Source organism: Chinchilla lanigera, unplaced genomic scaffold (assembly GCF_000276665.1).
Source record: "Chinchilla lanigera isolate Chin_1 unplaced genomic scaffold, ChiLan1.0 scaffold00195, whole genome shotgun sequence".
Taxonomy (NCBI): domain Eukaryota; kingdom Metazoa; phylum Chordata; class Mammalia; order Rodentia; family Chinchillidae; genus Chinchilla; species Chinchilla lanigera.
The window spans coordinates 513,400-531,691 of NW_004955596.1; the positions used below are offsets into that span (position 1 = coordinate 513,400).

At 54.0% G+C, this 18,292-nt stretch overlaps 1 protein-coding gene across 7 annotated transcripts in view; it reads left to right on the forward strand.

Annotated features, from left to right (window-relative positions):
- The window catches only part of Snph (syntaphilin), a 42,053-nt gene extending 24,226 nt beyond the window's left edge, over nucleotides 1–17,827 (forward strand). For 4 of the 7 annotated variants that reach the window (XM_005414698.2, XM_005414699.2, XM_013510017.1 and 1 more), the window contains 4 exons: nucleotides 5,811–5,907; nucleotides 6,452–6,658; nucleotides 10,007–10,156; nucleotides 13,457–17,827. In XM_005414698.2, coding sequence (XP_005414755.1) covers nucleotides 5,858–5,907; nucleotides 6,452–6,658; nucleotides 10,007–10,156; nucleotides 13,457–14,651 — 1,602 coding nt within the window. In that variant the 5' untranslated portion in view covers nucleotides 5,811–5,857 and the 3' untranslated portion in view covers nucleotides 14,652–17,827. Of the gene's footprint in view, nucleotides 1–5,297; nucleotides 5,908–6,451; nucleotides 6,659–10,006; nucleotides 10,157–13,456 lie in introns of those variants that run through there. The other 3 variants (XM_013510013.1, XM_013510015.1, XM_013510018.1) reach the window with 3 other exon arrangements.
- Nucleotides 17,828–18,292: the final 465 nt, after the last annotated feature.

Below are 18,292 nucleotides of genomic sequence, written 5' to 3' on the forward strand. Positions count from 1 at the left end.
CTTGCCAGGCAGGCGCTTTGCCGCTGAGCTAAATCCCCAGCCCCTCTGTACTTAACTTTCTGAGAGCTGCCAAATCATTTTTTACAGCAGCCTTACCACTTTACATCCCCCCCAGCGATGTACTAGAGCTCCAGTTCCCCCTTGATGGGCTTGTTATTATCATCTTCTTAAATCATGCCAGTGGGTGTGACATTGTATCACATTGTAGAAAATCTTACTGAATAAATGTTCAACCTGCAGTGCCCTCCATTCCTTTTTCTTGGCCGTGCTGTGGAACTCAGAGCTTTGTGCATGCTGGACAGGTATTCTACCACTGAGCTACATCCTGAACCCGAAAATCCTTTTAAAAATAGTCTTACCCCATGTGCAACAATCACAAGAGGAACGTCTTCAGGTAGAATGAGGAGGGGTACTGAGCCTGCTCCTCTTAGGAGCCCAGAGCCAAGGCCCCTTAAGGGCTTGGAAGACCCAGGCCCACTGCCTAGGACTGTCACTCTCACCTGCAGGGATGTCCTGTGTAGTAGCTGCCTCAGTCCTCAAGCCTGTCCTGATCACCTCAGCAAGCCCTTGCCGCACTGGCTGAGCTGTGGGTCTGCCCTGCCACACTGAAAGGAAGGACTCCAATAGGGATGGCGCCAGCCCTGATGGTGGCTGTGTGGGAGACAGGAAGGGAGCTAGGGAACGGTCCCTATTGTCTTGCTTTCCAAGTCTAGGAAGGACAGTCCTGGGCTCTGCAGATGGGGTGGAGTAGAGAGTACAGAGACTGATGAGGCCAGGGAGGATCTGCTGAGCTCAGCCAGGAGCTGTCCTGGTGTTGCAAAGCTCTGAGGTTTGGAGTATGGCAGTTGGAGCACTCCCTGGCAGGCATTTTCTGTGCCCACCTCTCTTTGGATTAGCGTTCTGGGAGCACCTGGCATTCTGCCATTTGGCTGGTGAAGTTTCCATTTTCTGGTGTCTCCTTAGCAGAGAGAGGATCCCTCCCAGTGTTTTCCGCTGTCTGCAATGCGATGCTTTCCATGGCTTGAGTCATCAGACACAGCTTGTTTTGTTTTTCTGGAGTTTTAGGGTTGCTTTCTTCTTTTATTGATGGCTAGTGCTTTGAAGAAAGATAATTGATAGTGCATGCAGGGACTTCCTCTTAGCTAGAAGGTCAGGCCAGCAAGGACCTCTGGTTTTTCCTCCATGCCTTTCTGATGCCGTCAGATGCTCTGGGAGGAATACAGATTTCTAATTTTACAGATGTGAAAATTTCATAAAATGGAATAATGTAATATATGATTCTTTTGTGTCTGTCTTTCATTTAGCATAATGTTTTCAAGGTTTGTCAATATTGTAGCATGCTCAGGAGTACTAGTAATTGCAGAGGTGGAAAGGATCAACTGGAAGTCCACTATTTTTGGGAGTAGCCCAAAAGCTGGAGACTGTTAGATCCAGAAGCACCATAGAGATCATCTAGTCTAACTGCTTGATCTTGCTTCTGGGCTGTGTAACTGCCAGCTGTATGTTGATCGTGCGTGTTCCTATGAACACTTCCAGGGGGAGTCTCCTGAGTTGCAGCCCACTTGCTTGCTAAGCGGTCAAGATGAGAAACTGGGGTCTGGGGATTTAGCTCAGCGGCACAGTGCCTGCCTGGCAAGTGCAAGGTCGTGAGTTCGAATCCCGGTACCAGAAAAAAAAGAAGGTGAGAAACTGGACATGCAGGTTGAACAGGGCTCTCCCAGGGATCACCAGAGAGAGTCTGGGTGGGTGTAGATGCAAAAGACCTGAGAACCAGCATCAAGAGTTTTGCCTTAAGTTTTCCTCAATTGGCAGCCTGTGATGAATTTCAAGCAGGATCTAGGGCTTCTCCTCAGTTGCTCCTGCCCCTGCCCTGTCCCAGCCCCTCCTTGCTCCTCCCCTAGGCGTTTTTAACTGCCCTCCCTCTAGTATCATCCATTCCCAGAATACTCCACTACCCACCCAGGGACTTTCTCTAATACAAATCCAGTTGTCCCCCTCTTCTTTTAAAAACATTCCCACCAGGCATGATAGCTCACACCTCTAATCCCAGCACTCTTAAGATTGCAAGGGTCACAAATTGGAGCCTGGCCTGAGCAATGACTAGTGACTTAGTGAGACGCTTCTCCAAATTAAAACATTTTTAAAGGGGCTGGAAATACAACTCAGTGTCAAGGCCCTGTGTCCAATCCCCAGTATCACAAACAAAATAAAACACAAACATTTCCATGGCTCTCTGCTGCCCACAGGACAAGACCCTGCTTAAGTGGTGCTATGTGGCGTGGCCCCGCCTTTTCCTGCAGCCTCAGTGTGCTTTGCCTTCACCAGGCACTCTGGTCTCTTAGCATCTACACTGTTGAATTATCGGTTGTCTTTGGCCAGCTACTCCTCTCCTCCCACCTTTAAACTCCTATTCAGTCTTCAAGTTTCAGCACAAATTTCTGGCTAGGAGAAGCTTTTTCTCACCCTTTTGAGGCAATATGCTTTGAACATCTTTCTGTTTTGAAGCTCATATCACATTGCAGTTATCTCCTTCCAGAAACCTCCTGCTCCCGTCCTGAATGTTTCCTGTGTGCAGCCACTGAGCCGAGTCCTGTAATGCATAATTTCATGTTATTCTCACAGTAAGCACAGCAGGTGCATTTTCTTCCAGCCCCATTTAAAGATGAGAACGCTAAAACCCAGAGAGGTAGCATGACTTGCCCAAGGCGTGTGGCTGGAGAGTGTCAGAGCAGAGATTTGAGCAGATTATCTGTTGGATCCTATTTCTCCTGCTCTCTGGATCCCCATTAAGTAGACCCTCAGGAAACACTGGGCCTGTGAGGGCCCAGTCAAAGGGCTGGACCCAGTGGGATTTCTAGGGGTGGGTGAGGTGAGGAGATGGAAGGAGGCAGAGTGAGGAGGGGCCAGGCTTTCTTGGAGTAAAAGAAATGAGAGACTACTAGCCCCACTCTCCATGATTTAGGGTTTCCTTTCCACCTTCCATGCCAGTAGCAGCCTCTGGTCACCTGGGGACAGGCTTGTAGGACTCCAGGCTGAGCAGGTGGCATGGTGACAAATGCCATGGCAACCTGCCTCCTCTCTGGGGCCCAGAGGAGAGAGAGAACCTGAGAAGGCACAGGGTGCACATTGAGGCCTTCTGAGTAGGATCCTGGCCTAGTGGCTCCCTTCGGGCCTGGGTGGCTTCTGCCCTCCCACGAGGGACCTATCTGTGAGGTCCTGTTCCAGCAGGGGAAATGCTACTTCCACCTCTGTCCCAAAAGAACGGCTGGTTCTGGCTGATCCCAGGAGACTGTCAGCTGCATCCAGGTACAGAACCATCCTCTTCCCAGCCCAGCCAGAGAGGCAGGAAGGAAGGGGGAACCCAAGAGAGGATGCATGGGGTTGCCAAGCAAGGTAGTAGCAGAGCCAGGAGGGGAAAAAAGCTTTCATTGTCCAAGGTCACACACAGCTCTAAGCAAGCCTGGCAGCTTGCCTGCCTCCCAGGACCTAGCCCAAATCTCTACCCGCACTTCTCTGGCTCCTAGCAACATGGCCCAAGCTGGCTTTACAGAAAGAGACCTGTCCTGCGGTATGAATCCTGCCTTGGCCAGCAAATCGTCCTAGAGGCCTGGCCTCCTCCTTGCAGTCTCCCAAAAGCTAGGAGAAGGATGAGTGGTGATAGAATGGCCAGTGGAGCCAGACAGGGTGGGCTAGAAGCCAGAGCCCAGCAGAAGTGCAGCTGTGTGACCTTTGATCGCAGGCCTCGATGAGGTTGGAAAGCCTGTTGAAAGCAATGGGCTTAGGCACATAAAAGCACTCAGCAGGGTTACCTGACCACAGAGGAGTCAGTGAGTGACACATAACCCTTGAAGCTCTCACTCCCCGTGAGGAAGGATCATCATGCCTGCCCACCTACCCCAGCGACCCCTATTCAAGGTTCTGTGGCCAGGAGGATTCAGCCACTTGTCGCCATGGGCAAATGTGGAGGGACACTGCTGGCTCCCATCCCAACCTGCCCTGAGGTTCCTGTTGTGGGGACCAGCCCTGTGTCCACTGGCCCTGCCTGGGAACCTTGGGCATGATAGGTGGGAAGTAATGCCCCCCAAGGCTGGGTGAGAGCTCAGGTGACAGGCATGGTGCCGGCAAATCCTGTAGCCCAGCACCCAACACCTCTAAGCAGACAATGCTGGCAGTGTCCAGCTCTCCAGGGAACAGGCTGTGTTCTGTGTCACAGCCAGGAAACAGGCCATCTGAGCAGTGCTTTTGTCTGCTCAGGAGGCAGCCCCGCCACCGGCAAGAGAGACCAGGCTCCTGGGAGGTACTGGTGTGGGAAGGGGGTGGTCCTGGCCCAGGGAGTCCAGGGTTTGGGCTCCAACCCCTCAGTACTTGTTGCTAGTCAGACCAGTACACGTTGGGAGTTACCTGGGCAAGTCCTTTCCCTCTCAGTAGCTCTGATTCCTCATCTGTGAAAAGGGACTAATCACAATACTTCCTCATAGGGTTGTTGGGAGGAGTCAGTCGCAGAATGTACGTAACGTGTGTGGCATGGGATCTATCACGGTGTGCGGCTGGGTAGATGCTTCTCTCTTAGCATGGAGTCAGGGGTCCAGAACACAACATCCTCAGCCAACTCTCCTACAACCCAGCTTACTGTCCTCAGTCTCTGCTCTGAATGTGGAAGGAGGGGGCGTGCGTCTCTATAACTGCCTCATGACCAGCCCTCTGGCTGCAGAGAGCTCAAGCCTATGCATTGGACTCTAGGAGCTTTGTGCTGATGCCCTGTGTGCCCTCTACCCCACACAGCCTCAATTCAGTCCAGCATGGGGCCACTCCCCTGCAGTACCCCTGAGAGCCACCCTTGCAGCCCCAGCAGACCCAATGGGCCTAAGTCTCCCTACCCACTTTCCAAGAGTCTCTCCCAGCGCAGATTCTTGCTACTGGGCCACCCACTGGGATCCCCAGTAGCAGGCAGGGAGGACTTCTGCTCGTATCAACCCCAGCCCTCTACCACGTTAAGCCTCATCTGCATGTTCCCGGAATATGATGAAATCAGCGTGCACATTTGCACAGATGGGTATGGGAGGCATGGGGGATCAGGCATGAGCATGAAGGGCTGCTTGCACGTCCTGCATTGTGGGCAGGTGCCCGGGCATGTTCATGGGGATGGGTGCCACCCATTTTGGAATGTCAGGACGTGGTACTGTTTCGTGTTCATGTGTATCCATATGTCTTTCTACATGTGTGCTGGTATGTTGGTCTGTCTTGTCTCCCCTATAGACGGGAAGTCCTGAACCATAAGCCGGCCGGGAAGGTGATGGTTGACAAGAACAGCCCAGCCTAATTTGGGGTTCCTGGCTCTGCCCGGGAGCCCTCCAGCCTGCAGCCCCTGCCGAGGAGGGAGGACTGAACAGCAGGGAGGTGGGGGGCTGAGTGTCAGGGACCTGGGAGAAGCAGGCGGCTCACAGAGTAGAAGACTTGGAGCTGCACTGAGGGACAGGAGGCCCTTCTCCTGCTGTCCTTGTGATCTCGGGCAAGACCTGCACCCTCTCTGGGGCACATTCACTCATCTGGAGGACACCGGGTTGGACTGATGATTTCCCACTGCCCCTGAGGCTTTGACGATTGACTGTGACTTGAAGTCAGGTGGTGGGAGGCTGTACACCTGTGCCATTAAGTTCACTGGTAGAAGTGGCTGTGGCCTGAGCCTAGTGCGGGGGTATTCTGCCGAAGGGTGAGAGGAAAAGCTATGCCTGGCAGTGGCCCCAGCGAGAGGATGACGTGGCCTGGACCAGCGCTCCCTGCTGGCCCCCCAACCCACCCTCTTTCCTCAGCCCCGCGGACACCGCCCATCCCGCCCCTCACTCGGACCCGCAGCCTCATGGCCATGTCCCTGCCAGGAAGCAGACGGGCCTCTGCTGGATCCCGCAGGTGAGTCTTTGCTTGCCCTAAAGCTCTGCTGCAGTGGGTGGGAGAAGGCGTTCTGTCTCCCCTGTCACTGACTTACACTGGGCCTTCCAGCAAATCGTAGCCCACTTCCCACTGGCCTCCTCCAGAACTGTTAAGCACTCGGATGAATGTGGATGTGATCACTGGGTTCTAGCAATCCCAGGCTGTGGGCACCACTGCTGGGTGGACGGATGCGGCATCCACTCCAGTTCACTGAGCCTCCCCCAGTTTTCTCCCCAGGAGCCATTCCTCCTGCCCCCACTGCTGTGTACCCCATTCTTCTCCCTTTAGTCTGTGAGGGTCTCTCTTCTGGCTTTGAGGGACCCTGGAAATTGGGGACCTTTGGGAAGGGCACGGGGCCCCACCCTTGTCCTGCAGCCTTGCCCAGTCCCTGCCTCTTCCCTGGGAAGCCAGGAGGACCACCCGCCGCCTGGTTTTCCATCTTGATTTGCGCTGTCTGTTCTGTCACCCCTGTCTGTGCATCCCCTTCTCCTCTCTGCTTGTCTCCCTGCTGGTGACCCTGAAGTGGGGGTGCTTTGAGCCACAGCAGCCTGGCAGTGTTCGCTCAGTGCCCACAGCTGCCCCCCAGCCAGAATGAGCACCTGCCTCTTCTCCCCGCCTCCAGGCGCACCTCTCCACCCGTGAGTGTGCGGGATGCCTATGGCACCTCTTCCCTCAGCAGCAGCAGCAACTCAGGCTCCTGCAAGGGCAGTGACAGCAGCCCCACACCCAGGTAACCACCCTATTGCCAGCCTGCCAGCTGGCTGGGAATTGGAGCTCTGGGGGAGGTGGCCAGTGTGTTGTTCTGACTGTCCCGAGCTCTAGCACTGACTCACTGGCTGTGCGAACTTGAGCAGCTCACTTCTTCCCTGAGCGTCAGATCCAGTCTGTAAAATGGACATAATACCCGCTACACAGAAGCAAATACAGAGACTTAAACAAACCAAGGTGATGCTTTCAGAATGAAAATGAGAGGTAAGTTGCTCCCTGAAGCATCACAGGCCCTGTCTCCTCTCTTCCTGTGCCACTATCATTGGAAAACAGCTTTTGCGCTCATCATTACAAAATGGTTCCTGTACTACCAGCCATTAGCTCAGCCTTCCACGAAGGGAAAAGATATAGAAGACCAAAACTCTGCCATATCCTGACTGGAATTGGGTCATGTGACTAACTAGATGCAGGGTCCATTAGTACATAGAGAGTTAGTGACATCACACACAAAATCAGGGTTTTGTGGGGAAAATGCAAGATGGGAATGGGAGGCAACCCCAGTTTGCCAGCTTGTTCTTCTCAGGGGACACGTAGAAAGTGGCAGAGGTGACACTGATTCAGGAAGTGAGATGTATTAGAAACACGGCGTGTGCTAAGTTTGATCTCAGGCATCACGGACCAAAACTTGAAAAGCAGGATCAGGTTGGAGAGGAAGTGAAGGGGACCTGTGGGTACTGGAAGGCCTTCTGGTAGGAAGGAAGAACTGGAATGGCGGCTGTGTGGTGTTAAAGTACAAGTGAGCAGTAGGAAAGTGTAGAGGCTGCGTGGCTTCAGAGTCAGCCACTTCCTGTCTCTGAATCCCCATTTCCTTGTCTATAAACTGAAGCTAATAATCCAGAGGCTTCACTGAGTTGGTAGCTGCAGACTGCATATTCTAGATGGCCAGTAACCACCGTTACTGGGGCTTTAGTCTGCGCCCTTTGGTCGTAAGGGATGTGGGCAAAGAAGACCAGGAAACACCCAGGAAGGCTTGTCCTGTCCCTTCCTCGGGGAAGATGTCATTTGCACACAGTGATGTTAGAACTTTGGGAGCCATGATTGTCAGGGTTTCTACTGATGGGTGACATGCAGGATGGGTAACAGGCATCCTGGGCTTCACCCCTTGCACCCTGCAGGGCCCTGGGTATAGGAGTGATGTGTTAACTTGATGTAGCAAAGTGTATCACTGGAAACTTCAATATCATGAGTAACAGATTTTCATGAGGTCTCTCGTAACTTTAACCCCTAAAGCATTCCCACCCCCCAGGCTGAGCACTGCCTCTGAGGAAGGTCCTCTTGCCTACCAGGAGGGCAACTGTCCCTAGGACCTCCCTGCAAATAACCAGGCTTTCCAAGGTATGAGTAGCCAAGTCATAGATGATAGATAGATAGATAGATAGATAGATAGATAGATAGATGTGTGTCATATATATATGTAAATATATATATATGTGTATATATATATATATAAATTTTTTTGGAAAGATAGAGCCAGTGACTAAAAATGTGTAAGTGTTAAATGCTATTTTGGGGAAAACACCCATAAAAACAAGTGGGAAACTGAAAAGTTACTTCCCTCTAATCTTTGGTTCTACTAGTTTAAATGATCTTGGTTCTATCACTGCCATCACCCCTACCACAGCCCAGGTATGGGACAGACCCTTCTTACTCAGCACAGGTCTGTGCCTCTCTGACCAAAGCCCTTGCAGGGCGGGCAGATGCTATAGGATGAGTGTATGGGGCCTTTGCGCTGTCCACATGGCTTGCTTCTCTTCTGGAAAGATATTTTTAGATCAGAGGGGGTGACCCCGAGCTCCCAGCCTACACCACCGCCCTGCCCCTTCAAAGCAGGGCTATGTGTGACTTGGTTGAGTTAAACTTGAAGACCATAAGGTGAATCAGTGGAAGGCAATATCATTTCTCCTTCCCATCCTGCCACCATGTACTCTTCAACAGTTCACAATTTACAAGTGTTTTTTTCCTCAGTAAACAGAGAGCTTACATGAAACCCTGAAAGTTTCCTCCAGCTAGGCTGCATCAGCAAATGGGCCTCACCAGAGCCTGTCTCACTGAACCGTACCTGCCCCTCCCTGGAGCAGAAGGGGATGGCAGCAGGCCTGAGTCGAGTTGGCTGGGAATGTGCCCAGGACTTTAAGCTGGGACCCAAGACATTTCTTTAAAAACAGAAGAACCAGCAGTCAGGAAGCCGTGGGTGGAGCCATCTAGGCTGCAGTCTGCTGTAGAGTCAGGGTGTTCTCCTTCCCTGGAAAGCTTTGGCCCACCCTCGCCACCAGCCTGCTCACCCTCTGGGTAGAGAGTCCTCCCTGCTGCCCTGGAGGAGCCAGTGTGCTGCACACACGCCTCACAGAGCCCACTACCGGTGTGGAGCTGGACACACCCAGCCTGCTGCACCACAGAGCACCGCTATTGACTGCCCAGACCCAGACCCAGCAGTTGTCCATGCAGTAACACACACGCCCAGGGCCTGGATGAGTGGACTTGCGCAGGGGCTACTGTCCTGACACATGGGATCACCCATGAGGCAGCAGGAAGAGGGTGAGGCTTCACGGGCACTGTGTGAACACAGTGTGGGCGGTACACACAGACCAGGAATCCACACACGCAGATGTGCACTCCCAGTAAGTATGTGCACAACAGATGCACACCTACGTGCACATGAGGGTGGGCAAGGGGAGTGTGCCTCAGACATGGCGTGTACGTAAGGACAGCACACGAGTCTGCCTTCCCAGCTCTGTCCCCACGCTCATATCTGGAGAGGAAAGCCCTCCACTGTGTCTCCTCCTCTCCAGGGAACGTCCTTGTCCTGCGTACTGACCTGAAGCCTTCTTCCCCACCCCAAGCCTCCAGCACTGTACTCATTCTCAGGGTTCAAATCTGGAAGCCTGGGCTCTAGGTGCCCACTGAGATAGGCTGTGGTCTTAGGGTAAGAGCCAGTCTCTCTGAAGCCAGCAGCCTTCTTCAGGGTGGAGGCTTCTGCTCTCCCAACAGTGCTGCGAGGACAGTGCAGACGTTGGCAGTGAGTGTGCACTAGTGCCAGGCTCATGGGCCCTTGTGGTGGGTGTCTCCACCCCTCCTCAGAGGAGCCTTACAGCCCCAACCTGGTCTCCACTCAGAAGAGCTTCACTGAAGCCCAGCTTCCAGCAAGATAGTATCCTTGTGGCCACCTGACCCTCTGCAGGATGTCTGGCTTGGAACCATCTGATGGCCACAGACTAAGGATAGTAGGGTGAGGACCCTGCTCCCCAGAGGCAGCATCCATGCATTTCCCGCCTCTTCCTCCCCCATCTCCACGATGGGCATCTACTTGCAGGCGCTCTATGAAGTACACACTGTGCAGTGACAACCATGGCATCAAGCCGCCCACCCCAGAGCAGTACCTGACTCCCCTGCAGCAGAAGGAGGTATGCATCCGGCACCTGAAGGCACGGCTGAAGGACACGCAGGACCGGCTCCAGGACCGGTGAGCAGCAACTAGGGCAGCAGTGGGGTTACCCACCAGCTCCACACCCAGAGGAACCAGGGCCTTGGGATGGTTCTGGAAAGAAGGGGTGGCTGGGGTTTTCCACCATTCACCTGCTCTCTCCTTCCCAGCAATGGCTTGTCCTAACTCATTGCTCACACACCCCTCCAACTCCTCTGGACTGCTCCAGGTAGCTGCTCAGGCCAGGTGGGGAACAGTTTGCCTGCAAGGGGTTGTCCCTCGGTCTCCCACCTGTGCACATGAGGGTAGACAAGGAAAGCATGCATCAGAGAGGGGATAGGTACAGAGATAGCTTTACTTGCACACAAGCTATGCCTGCACTCCCACGGCTCCAGAGAGAAAATCTGCTCTCCCCACCCCATGTCTCTTCAGCTATGAGATGAGTTCTTATCCTCCACACCTACCTAGAGCCCACCCCTCTGTCCCTGCTAACTCTTGCTGTTATGGATTTGTCCCTTCTGGACAATTCATAATGTAGCATGCATAGCCATGTCCTTCTTGACCAGAGCCCTGCCTAGTAGACAGGTTAGTCTGGATGTGTTGTGGTTTGGAAGTACAGGAGTTCAGGGCAGCATTTTATTGGTCTCTTGGTCTTAGAACTAGGAATTCTATCTGTATTTCTTCTGATGTTCTCAGGGAACAGATGGCCATCACGCAGCTTTCTTTCTGGGTTAATCCTGCTGTTCAGAGCAGATCATCTGCCCTGCATGGTTTGGACAGGATGACTATGGGGGCGGGGGTGTTCACATCTCAGCCTATGACTCTTGCAGGAGCCTATGACCATGCTGTACCTCCATGTTCTTCACAGCCTCTGTACTTGTACTTTCCCTCAATAGTCTACCTTCTCCTCCTTGAAGAGTACATGTGTTGTGATGCCTCTTTGCATCTGTATGCAGTGTCCCCATCACCTGAGGTGCTCTTTCCCCCATCTTGCTTCCTTAGCAACCTCATCCTCCAAGACCCAGTTCCTATGCAATTCTCTGCAGCCCACCGAGGCATGGACAGGCTGGGAAGCCATTGCTCTGTGGCGCCTGGCTGGCATCAAGGAGAGAGGAGCAAGAACCAGCCAAGCTGAGCATGCCCAGCTGAGCTCCTTCCAAACTCACTTCTCCTCCCAGGGTGAGGTGTGAGTGAGGACTGGGGAGAGAGGCGGGAGGGTTACCCTGCAGGGAGCCCCCTGCTGAGGCAGGAAGAGTGATGAGCAGGCATCCCCCACACCTACTAACACATCTGCATTGCCATTGTCAGCAATTCTGGCTTACTGCCCCCATGGGGTTGCTGAGTCCTTTGTGTGATAGGCCCCTCCCACAGGATGCTGTGGTGACTGTTGTGGGGTTCTGAGACCCTTCAGCACCAGTTCCTTCAGTAAAATGTGGAATGAGATTCCTGGGCCCAGTTCCTGAGTGGAATTTACAATCTGACTTTGAAAAGTCGGTGGTGCTTGATCTGGGGCAGTCAGTGTACTGAGCCCATAATCCCTATGGTGATGGCCATGCCATTTGTAGGTCTCTTTTCTTTGAGCCTGGGGTTTGGGCTGGGCAGCTGTGGGATGGAGGAAAAGTCTCCAGGCAGGAGATTAAGCCTGGTGAAAGATTTTCCTCTTCTTTTGCTTCTTTCAGTCAATCCCTGTTCAGTCTTAAACTGGTTTTGACTCTAGACTGACTGGCATGTTTTTCAAGCTTGGCAGCCTCCCCTAAATCCACCTGTAATTCAGAGATCCAGTAGTCATATTTCCCTGATGCTTGCCTGTCATGTTAATATTATCCCTTAGTTATTGCAGACTGATCAGGCCTGCAAGCTCCCGAATGAATGGACTGTGAAGGCTAAATACAAGGAATGATTTCAGGGCTTCAGGAGGATCAAAACCCTCTCATAGAATTTGAGATTCTCTCCAGGTTAAGACCAAGACTTTTCTGAGTGGCTCGTATTTACTTAGTTATCAAAACAAGACGGAAAATATTGACAAAAGGTGGGGATTCAAGGACCTTGGAAGTCTGCTCAAGGGCTTCTCCAAGTAAGACATTATGTTAATTTAGGGGAACTATGTTGTCTCCAGGAAGGTCTCCACCCAGGAGTGAGATGCCTGCAGCTACAGTCTTTATCTAGTTAATGGAGGTTGGAGCCAGGTGTCTTTAGCCGTGACCTTGTCTCATGCTTTGCTTCACCCGCTGCTACAGGTCTCAGTCAGTCAGGACTAGTGACTCATAGAGATTCATTTACTATGAGTCTACTGCCCATCTCCAGACAAGCAGCCTAGGTCTTGGACGGACTCACAAGTAAACATGAAAAGCCAATTGGTCAATATTGAATCCTTGGGGCTGGGAATATAGCTCAGCAGCATAAGCACCTGCCTGGCAAGCGTGAGGTCATGAGTTCAATTCCTGATACCAAAAAAAAATAATATTGAATCCTGCTTAGAGCCACTTTGTGGTGGTCTCTATGACTTGCCCTTCTCTCAATAGTAGCAGCTTGGTGCTTACCTTGTCCATATTTCAGCCTCCCTCTTCACAGTGGACACAAAGAAGAAACATCTAGCAGGAAGGGAGGAGAGCCATCCTGTTCTCCTCACCCTCCTCCAACTCATCCATCACTCCTTATGCCTCCGCTTGAGGGATGATGTAAAATTATCAGCTCCCCACACCAACACTGAAGGTGGTTGTCCTCTTGTGCCATTGCCATCTTCCCCAGGGTATCTGGCCACATCTCCAGCCATTTAAAATGCTCATGCCCTGCTTTAAAATGGGGCCACAGTCCTTTCTTTTTTTTTTTTCTGGTACCGGGAACCAAACTCACGACCTTCCACTTGCCAGGCAGGCGCTTTTGCCGCTGAGCTAAATCCCCAGCCCCCACAGTCCTTTCAATGGAGCAGAGATTTGCTGTCTGGTTACTCTTGCTTTATATTAAGATTTTATTAGGTTTTTACAGCAGTAACACTTATAAGAATCGTTGTTTCATCTATTGTCCAGATGATGGATTAAAAGTCATCTGCAGTTCAGCCTCCAGGGGTAGGAATGAGTGGTGTCTTGACTGAGGTTTCTTCTCCCTCCCAGGAGGAGGCCTCTCCTGCCTTCCCTCCAGGCCCTGTCCCTAGGTACCCTCACTGCTTCCTGCGGGGTAGAAGGAAGGGGTATTAAGCATCGAGTCCCTTCTTTTGTTTCTAGCTCTGAGATGCTGCAGTGTATAGCCCCTACCCTTGGCGACATTGCCCTTCCTTGCGCCTCTGGTGATGGTGATAGGCCAGGCAGGCAGGCAGTGAGCAAGCGTTTCCTCTGCTTGCAGGGACACAGAGATTGATGACCTGAAGATGCAGCTGTCGCGCATGCAGGAGGACTGGATCGAGGAGGAATGCCACCGCGTGGAGGCACAGCTAGCCTTGAAGGAGGCCCGCAAGGAGATCAAACAGCTCAAGCAGGTCATTGACACTGTCAAAAACAACCTGATTGACAAAGACAAGGGGCTGCAGAAGTACTTTGTGGACATCAACATCCAGAACAAGAAACTGGAGACACTGCTGCACAGCATGGAGGTGGCCCAGAATGGCACTGCCAAGGAGGAGAGCACTGGGGAGTCAGCTGCTGGTTCCCCTGCCCGCTCCCTCACCCGCAGCTCCACCTACACGAAGCTGAGTGACCCAGCTGTCTGTGGTGACCGCCAGCCTGGAGATGCCCCCAGCACCTCCGCTGAAGATGGAGCTGACAGTGGCTTTGTGGCTGCCGATGACACACTGAGCCGGACGGACGCACTGGAGGCCAGCAGCCTGCTGTCATCGGGGGTGGACTGTGGCCCGGAGGAGTCCTCGCTGCACAGCTCCTTTGGCCTGAGTGCCCGCTTCCCTGCCAGTAACACCTATGAGAAGCTGCTATGTGCCACAGAGGCTGGAGTGCAGGCCAGCTGCATGCAGGAGCGGGCCATCCAGACAGACTTCGTGCAATACCAGCCTGACCTGGACATCATCCTGGAGAGAGTGACCCAGGCCCAGGTCTGTGGGACCATCCCTGAGGACAGGCACCTGGGGTCAGATTCCCAGCCCCCAGGGCCCAGAGACCCCAACTCAGCAGTGGTGTTGACGATGGGTGACGAGCTTGAGGTCCCGGAGCCTATCACCCGTGGGCCCACTGCACACCAGCCTGGAGCCAACCCCAACCCTGGCCCATCATCAGTGAGTGTGGTGTGCCCTTTGGAAGAGGAGGAGGAGGAGGCAGCCCCAGCCGCAGCCGCAGCTACAGCTGAAAAGGAGCCCAAGAGCTACTGGAGTCGCCACTACATTGTGGATCTGCTGGCTGTGGTGGTGCCGGCCGTCCCCACGGTGGCCTGGCTCTGCCGCTCCCAGCGTCGCCAGGGCCAGCCCATCTACAACATCAGCTCCCTGCTGCGGGGCTGCTGCACCGTGGCCTTGCACTCCATCCGCAGGATCAGCTGCCGCTCGCTAGGCCACTCAGGGCCCAGTTCTGCAGGCAGTGGCTCCCAGCTCTGAGGCGGCCGCCCCTCCCCGGGCAGCGCTGCAGCAGCCTGACCACTGATTGTAGGGATGCTGTCCTCCCCTCCCGTATCCCCACAGGCATCATCTTATTTATTTAGTTTGGGGTTTGGAACCATTTTCTCTCCCTGGATGTTAACAGTGTCGGGCTGGGAGAAGGGCCTGGGAAAAGCACCCCAAAACTTCCAGAGGGAGAAGGGTAAGGGAGACCCAGGCAGGAAAGTATACTGATTGGAAAAACTGCACAGAGACACTTCTGAGGCCCCCAACCTGGCCCCTCTGTCCACCGAGCCCTTAGATGGGGTGGGCCCTGCTCAGGAAGTCTCTCGCTGGTTTATCTGGGGACCTCCCCTCCCTGCACTCTCCTGGTCCAGTGTCCTGCCCACTCCCTACCTTCTCTCCCAAGTCACCCTGCCTTCCTCCAGGCTCTGAGCCAATATTGTCTCCTCAGACAGACGTAGCTGTGGCCAAAGTACAGAAAACTGACCCAAGCACTTCAGGCAGGGTCTGGAATGCCCGGGCCTGGGCTGGAGCTGTTGCCTCCCCTTTATTCCCAACTCAGGATTCAGAAGCAGCGTTGAGGCCATGGCTGGAGGAACGACATGCTAGGCATGAGGCGCTAAGGGTGGGCTCTGTGTCTGTCTGTCCTCCCAGCTCCTCTCCATGATCCATTTTCCTCTTGGCTTCTGAGTGTGTCAGATTGTTCTTCCTTGAGAGAGAGCCAAGCCCGGCCAGCTGGGTGCTGTGGAGGGGGGCACTCGTTCAAGTCCTGGCACCCACTGAGAAATCTGCCAGCACAGAGGAGGCACAGTTGGGAGCTCTGGGGGCCCAGCACCTTCTGCAGTGAGGCCACTTCATCTACTGTTCAGGGGCATGGCTGGACTCGGGAATCCTTGGCTGCTCTGAGAAGCCAGAGGCCATGGCTCCTGCCACTCCTCAAGGCGTCTCTGGCCCAACCCCTCCCTCCCACTGTGTTCACTTTGGGGCTTGGTTCTCCCCCATCCCAAGAACCCTGGAAGTGATTGCTTGCTTTCTGGGATGAGGGTCTCTAGATCTACCTGCCTGCCTCTGGGGGAGGCAGAGAATTCTGGCAGGATGACTCTCAGGATGGGGTACGGAAGCCATAACATTTGTTCAGGCCAAAGCAGGGTGCCCTACGACTTGTTTCCCAGGCAGGGATGTGGCAGGGCAGGAGGAGCCCTGTGACCACCTGCTCCCAGCCCAAGCTGGGTCAGCCTGGGAAAGTTCACTGTCCCTTGCCTTCCCTGGGACCACATCTGAATCCCCCAGCAAAGCTGCTGATATTTTATTACCATTATTAGTTTACAAAGTAAACTCCTTCCTCTTTCTCCATGGGGTTACACCCATCTAGATACCCACACACTTGTCAGAAGTTAGGTCCCACACTGGGGGAGTTGGTGGGACTCTACGTCTCACGTACCCCTCTGGCCTAGGGGCCACTATGGTTCTCTACGAAGGTCAATTGTCCTCATCCCGATGTTCCAATGGCCACTGCCTGACTAATGGGCTCTGCCCTTCCATTCTGTGCCCTCCGCCCAGGGGGCACCTGCATGCACTGGGGGTGGGCGGCCAGCCCAGCTGTCTGGCCCAGAGCCCCCCTACACATGCTTCGTGCCTCCAGAGCTCCCTGCCTCAGCCCGGGCCTCAGACCAGCCCTCCTAGGTGGACCACCCCTGCCCCCAGCTGGACTAAACCTGAGTGCCTGGGACCTGGCTGCAGATGCCCCCTGGGACACTGGGGTCATGCCATGGAGGGGGCAGGGGACCAAAGCAACCCAAAGCCAAGCCGAGACTGGCCATGGACCTAGCTTCCTGTGCCGTGTACTCATGGAGCTGCATAGCATCTCCTTAGAAACAAAGCTTTGCTGAGAAAATAAATGAATGAACTATATTTGACAACAAAAAAATTATATATTTTTCACCACTGGAATTTAGTCAAGCTTTGCAGCCCCTCTGCTCCTGTCCGTGTCTTGCTATCTGTGGCCTTCCTATCATGGCCTGTGTTTGGGTGGGTCTGGGTGGGGCCGGGGCTGTTGTCCATTCTGTCTGTGCTGCTGGAGAAGCCATTTGTAAGGGCTGAGCCGTGGGTGGGCCCAAGGTCCTGGAGGAAGTGAGGAGGCCTGGCTCCCACCCTCTACTCCTGCTCTGGGCCACGCTCTGCCTTTGTGGTCACAGGGACCTGAACTCACTTTTTTTGTGGATTCTGGTGGGGCCTTTAGTGAGCTTTCTTTCTTGCCAGTGGAGGAAGCAGCTCAACATCAGGCCTAGGGCAGCCCCTGGGCTGACAGCCCTGGCCCAGCTTCTGAGCAAACCTATCCTCCGCATCTATGCAAAGAGCCAGCACTGCCCGTGCAGCCCTCCCGAGGGCATGCTGTGGGCTGCTGGCTTGGCTCCAGCCCTGGCTAGCTGGAGCACAGAGCGGGCTGGGACGGCAAGGCTGGGCCCGGCCAGTGCCCCCTGGAGAGTGCTCCCCCTCTGCAGCTCTCCTTCTGCTTCCTTGTGGGGCTGCAACTCTTCCCTCTTGCCCTCAGCTTCTGCAGCAGAAATCTTCAGGGCCTCCCTTCTGTCTAGCCTCCAGCCAGAGCGGATTAGGTCTCGAGGAACAGTGTCCCCAGGAAATCACCTTCTGGAACTGCTAGTCCCTTTGGAGCCAGTGGTTAGAGTGGTTATTCTTTAGTTCTGGGGCCAGGGCCAGAGCAGCCCTGCTGTCCCTCTGGTCCAGCCCTGGGCAGGACTTGGGAGCTGGGCCTGGGCTTCTGCACAGAGAGCTGGCCTTGAGCAGAGTTTATGACCAGCGTCTCCTGAGGGGATAACTTAGCTTTTCATTGAATGCCCTTCCCACTTGCCACTAGCACAGGAATATCTGACAGCACTTTGGGGAGGGGGGCAGATCACAAGGCTCCAGGCAGAGGCAAAGACCTCTGCCTCTGGGGGCCTCTGCCCAGTGAACTCACAACTCCCTTTCTGGCCTAGGGACACTGCAAATGGGTCACAGTGCACTCTCATATTCGTCCATCTCCTTGACCAAGGATTCAGGGGATGTGGGAAGGAGAGAAGTAGGGAGGGGTCTGGACTCTCGTCTCCTTGTCCTGTTCAGACAGAGTTGTACCTGCAACGCACAGCTCTGAATTAAAGCATGAACACACCATGAGACCCTGGGCCTGCTTTCTTTGTTCTGTGTTACTTTTCTAAGGGGGCTGGTGGAGCTCACACCATCTCCCCCAGCCCCACACAGAGGACAGCAGAGCATGTGCTGGTCCCACCCCAGCAGGCCCTGATGACTGGCTGGGGCACCACTGTCCATGCAGGTCAGGCACAGGGTGGATGGCCACCTCTCTGTGCTGCCAGGTGTCAGACCCTGCTGGACACTGGAAGATGCTGCCTTTCTTCCCAACACCCATGAAGTGGCTTGCCTCCATTTAACAGATGCAGAACCACACATGGTTCCTTAGTGGGGGACTCCAAAGCCAGTGCCAGCTCATGGTCCCCGGTTCCACTCATCCCTATCCAGACTGGCAGGCAGCCTGGGGGTGGAGGCTGAGCCAAGTTACTGCTCTGAGGCAACACATAGAAAGGGCCCTAGTCTTCCTACTGTTTGAAAGGAAAGCAGCTCTGGCA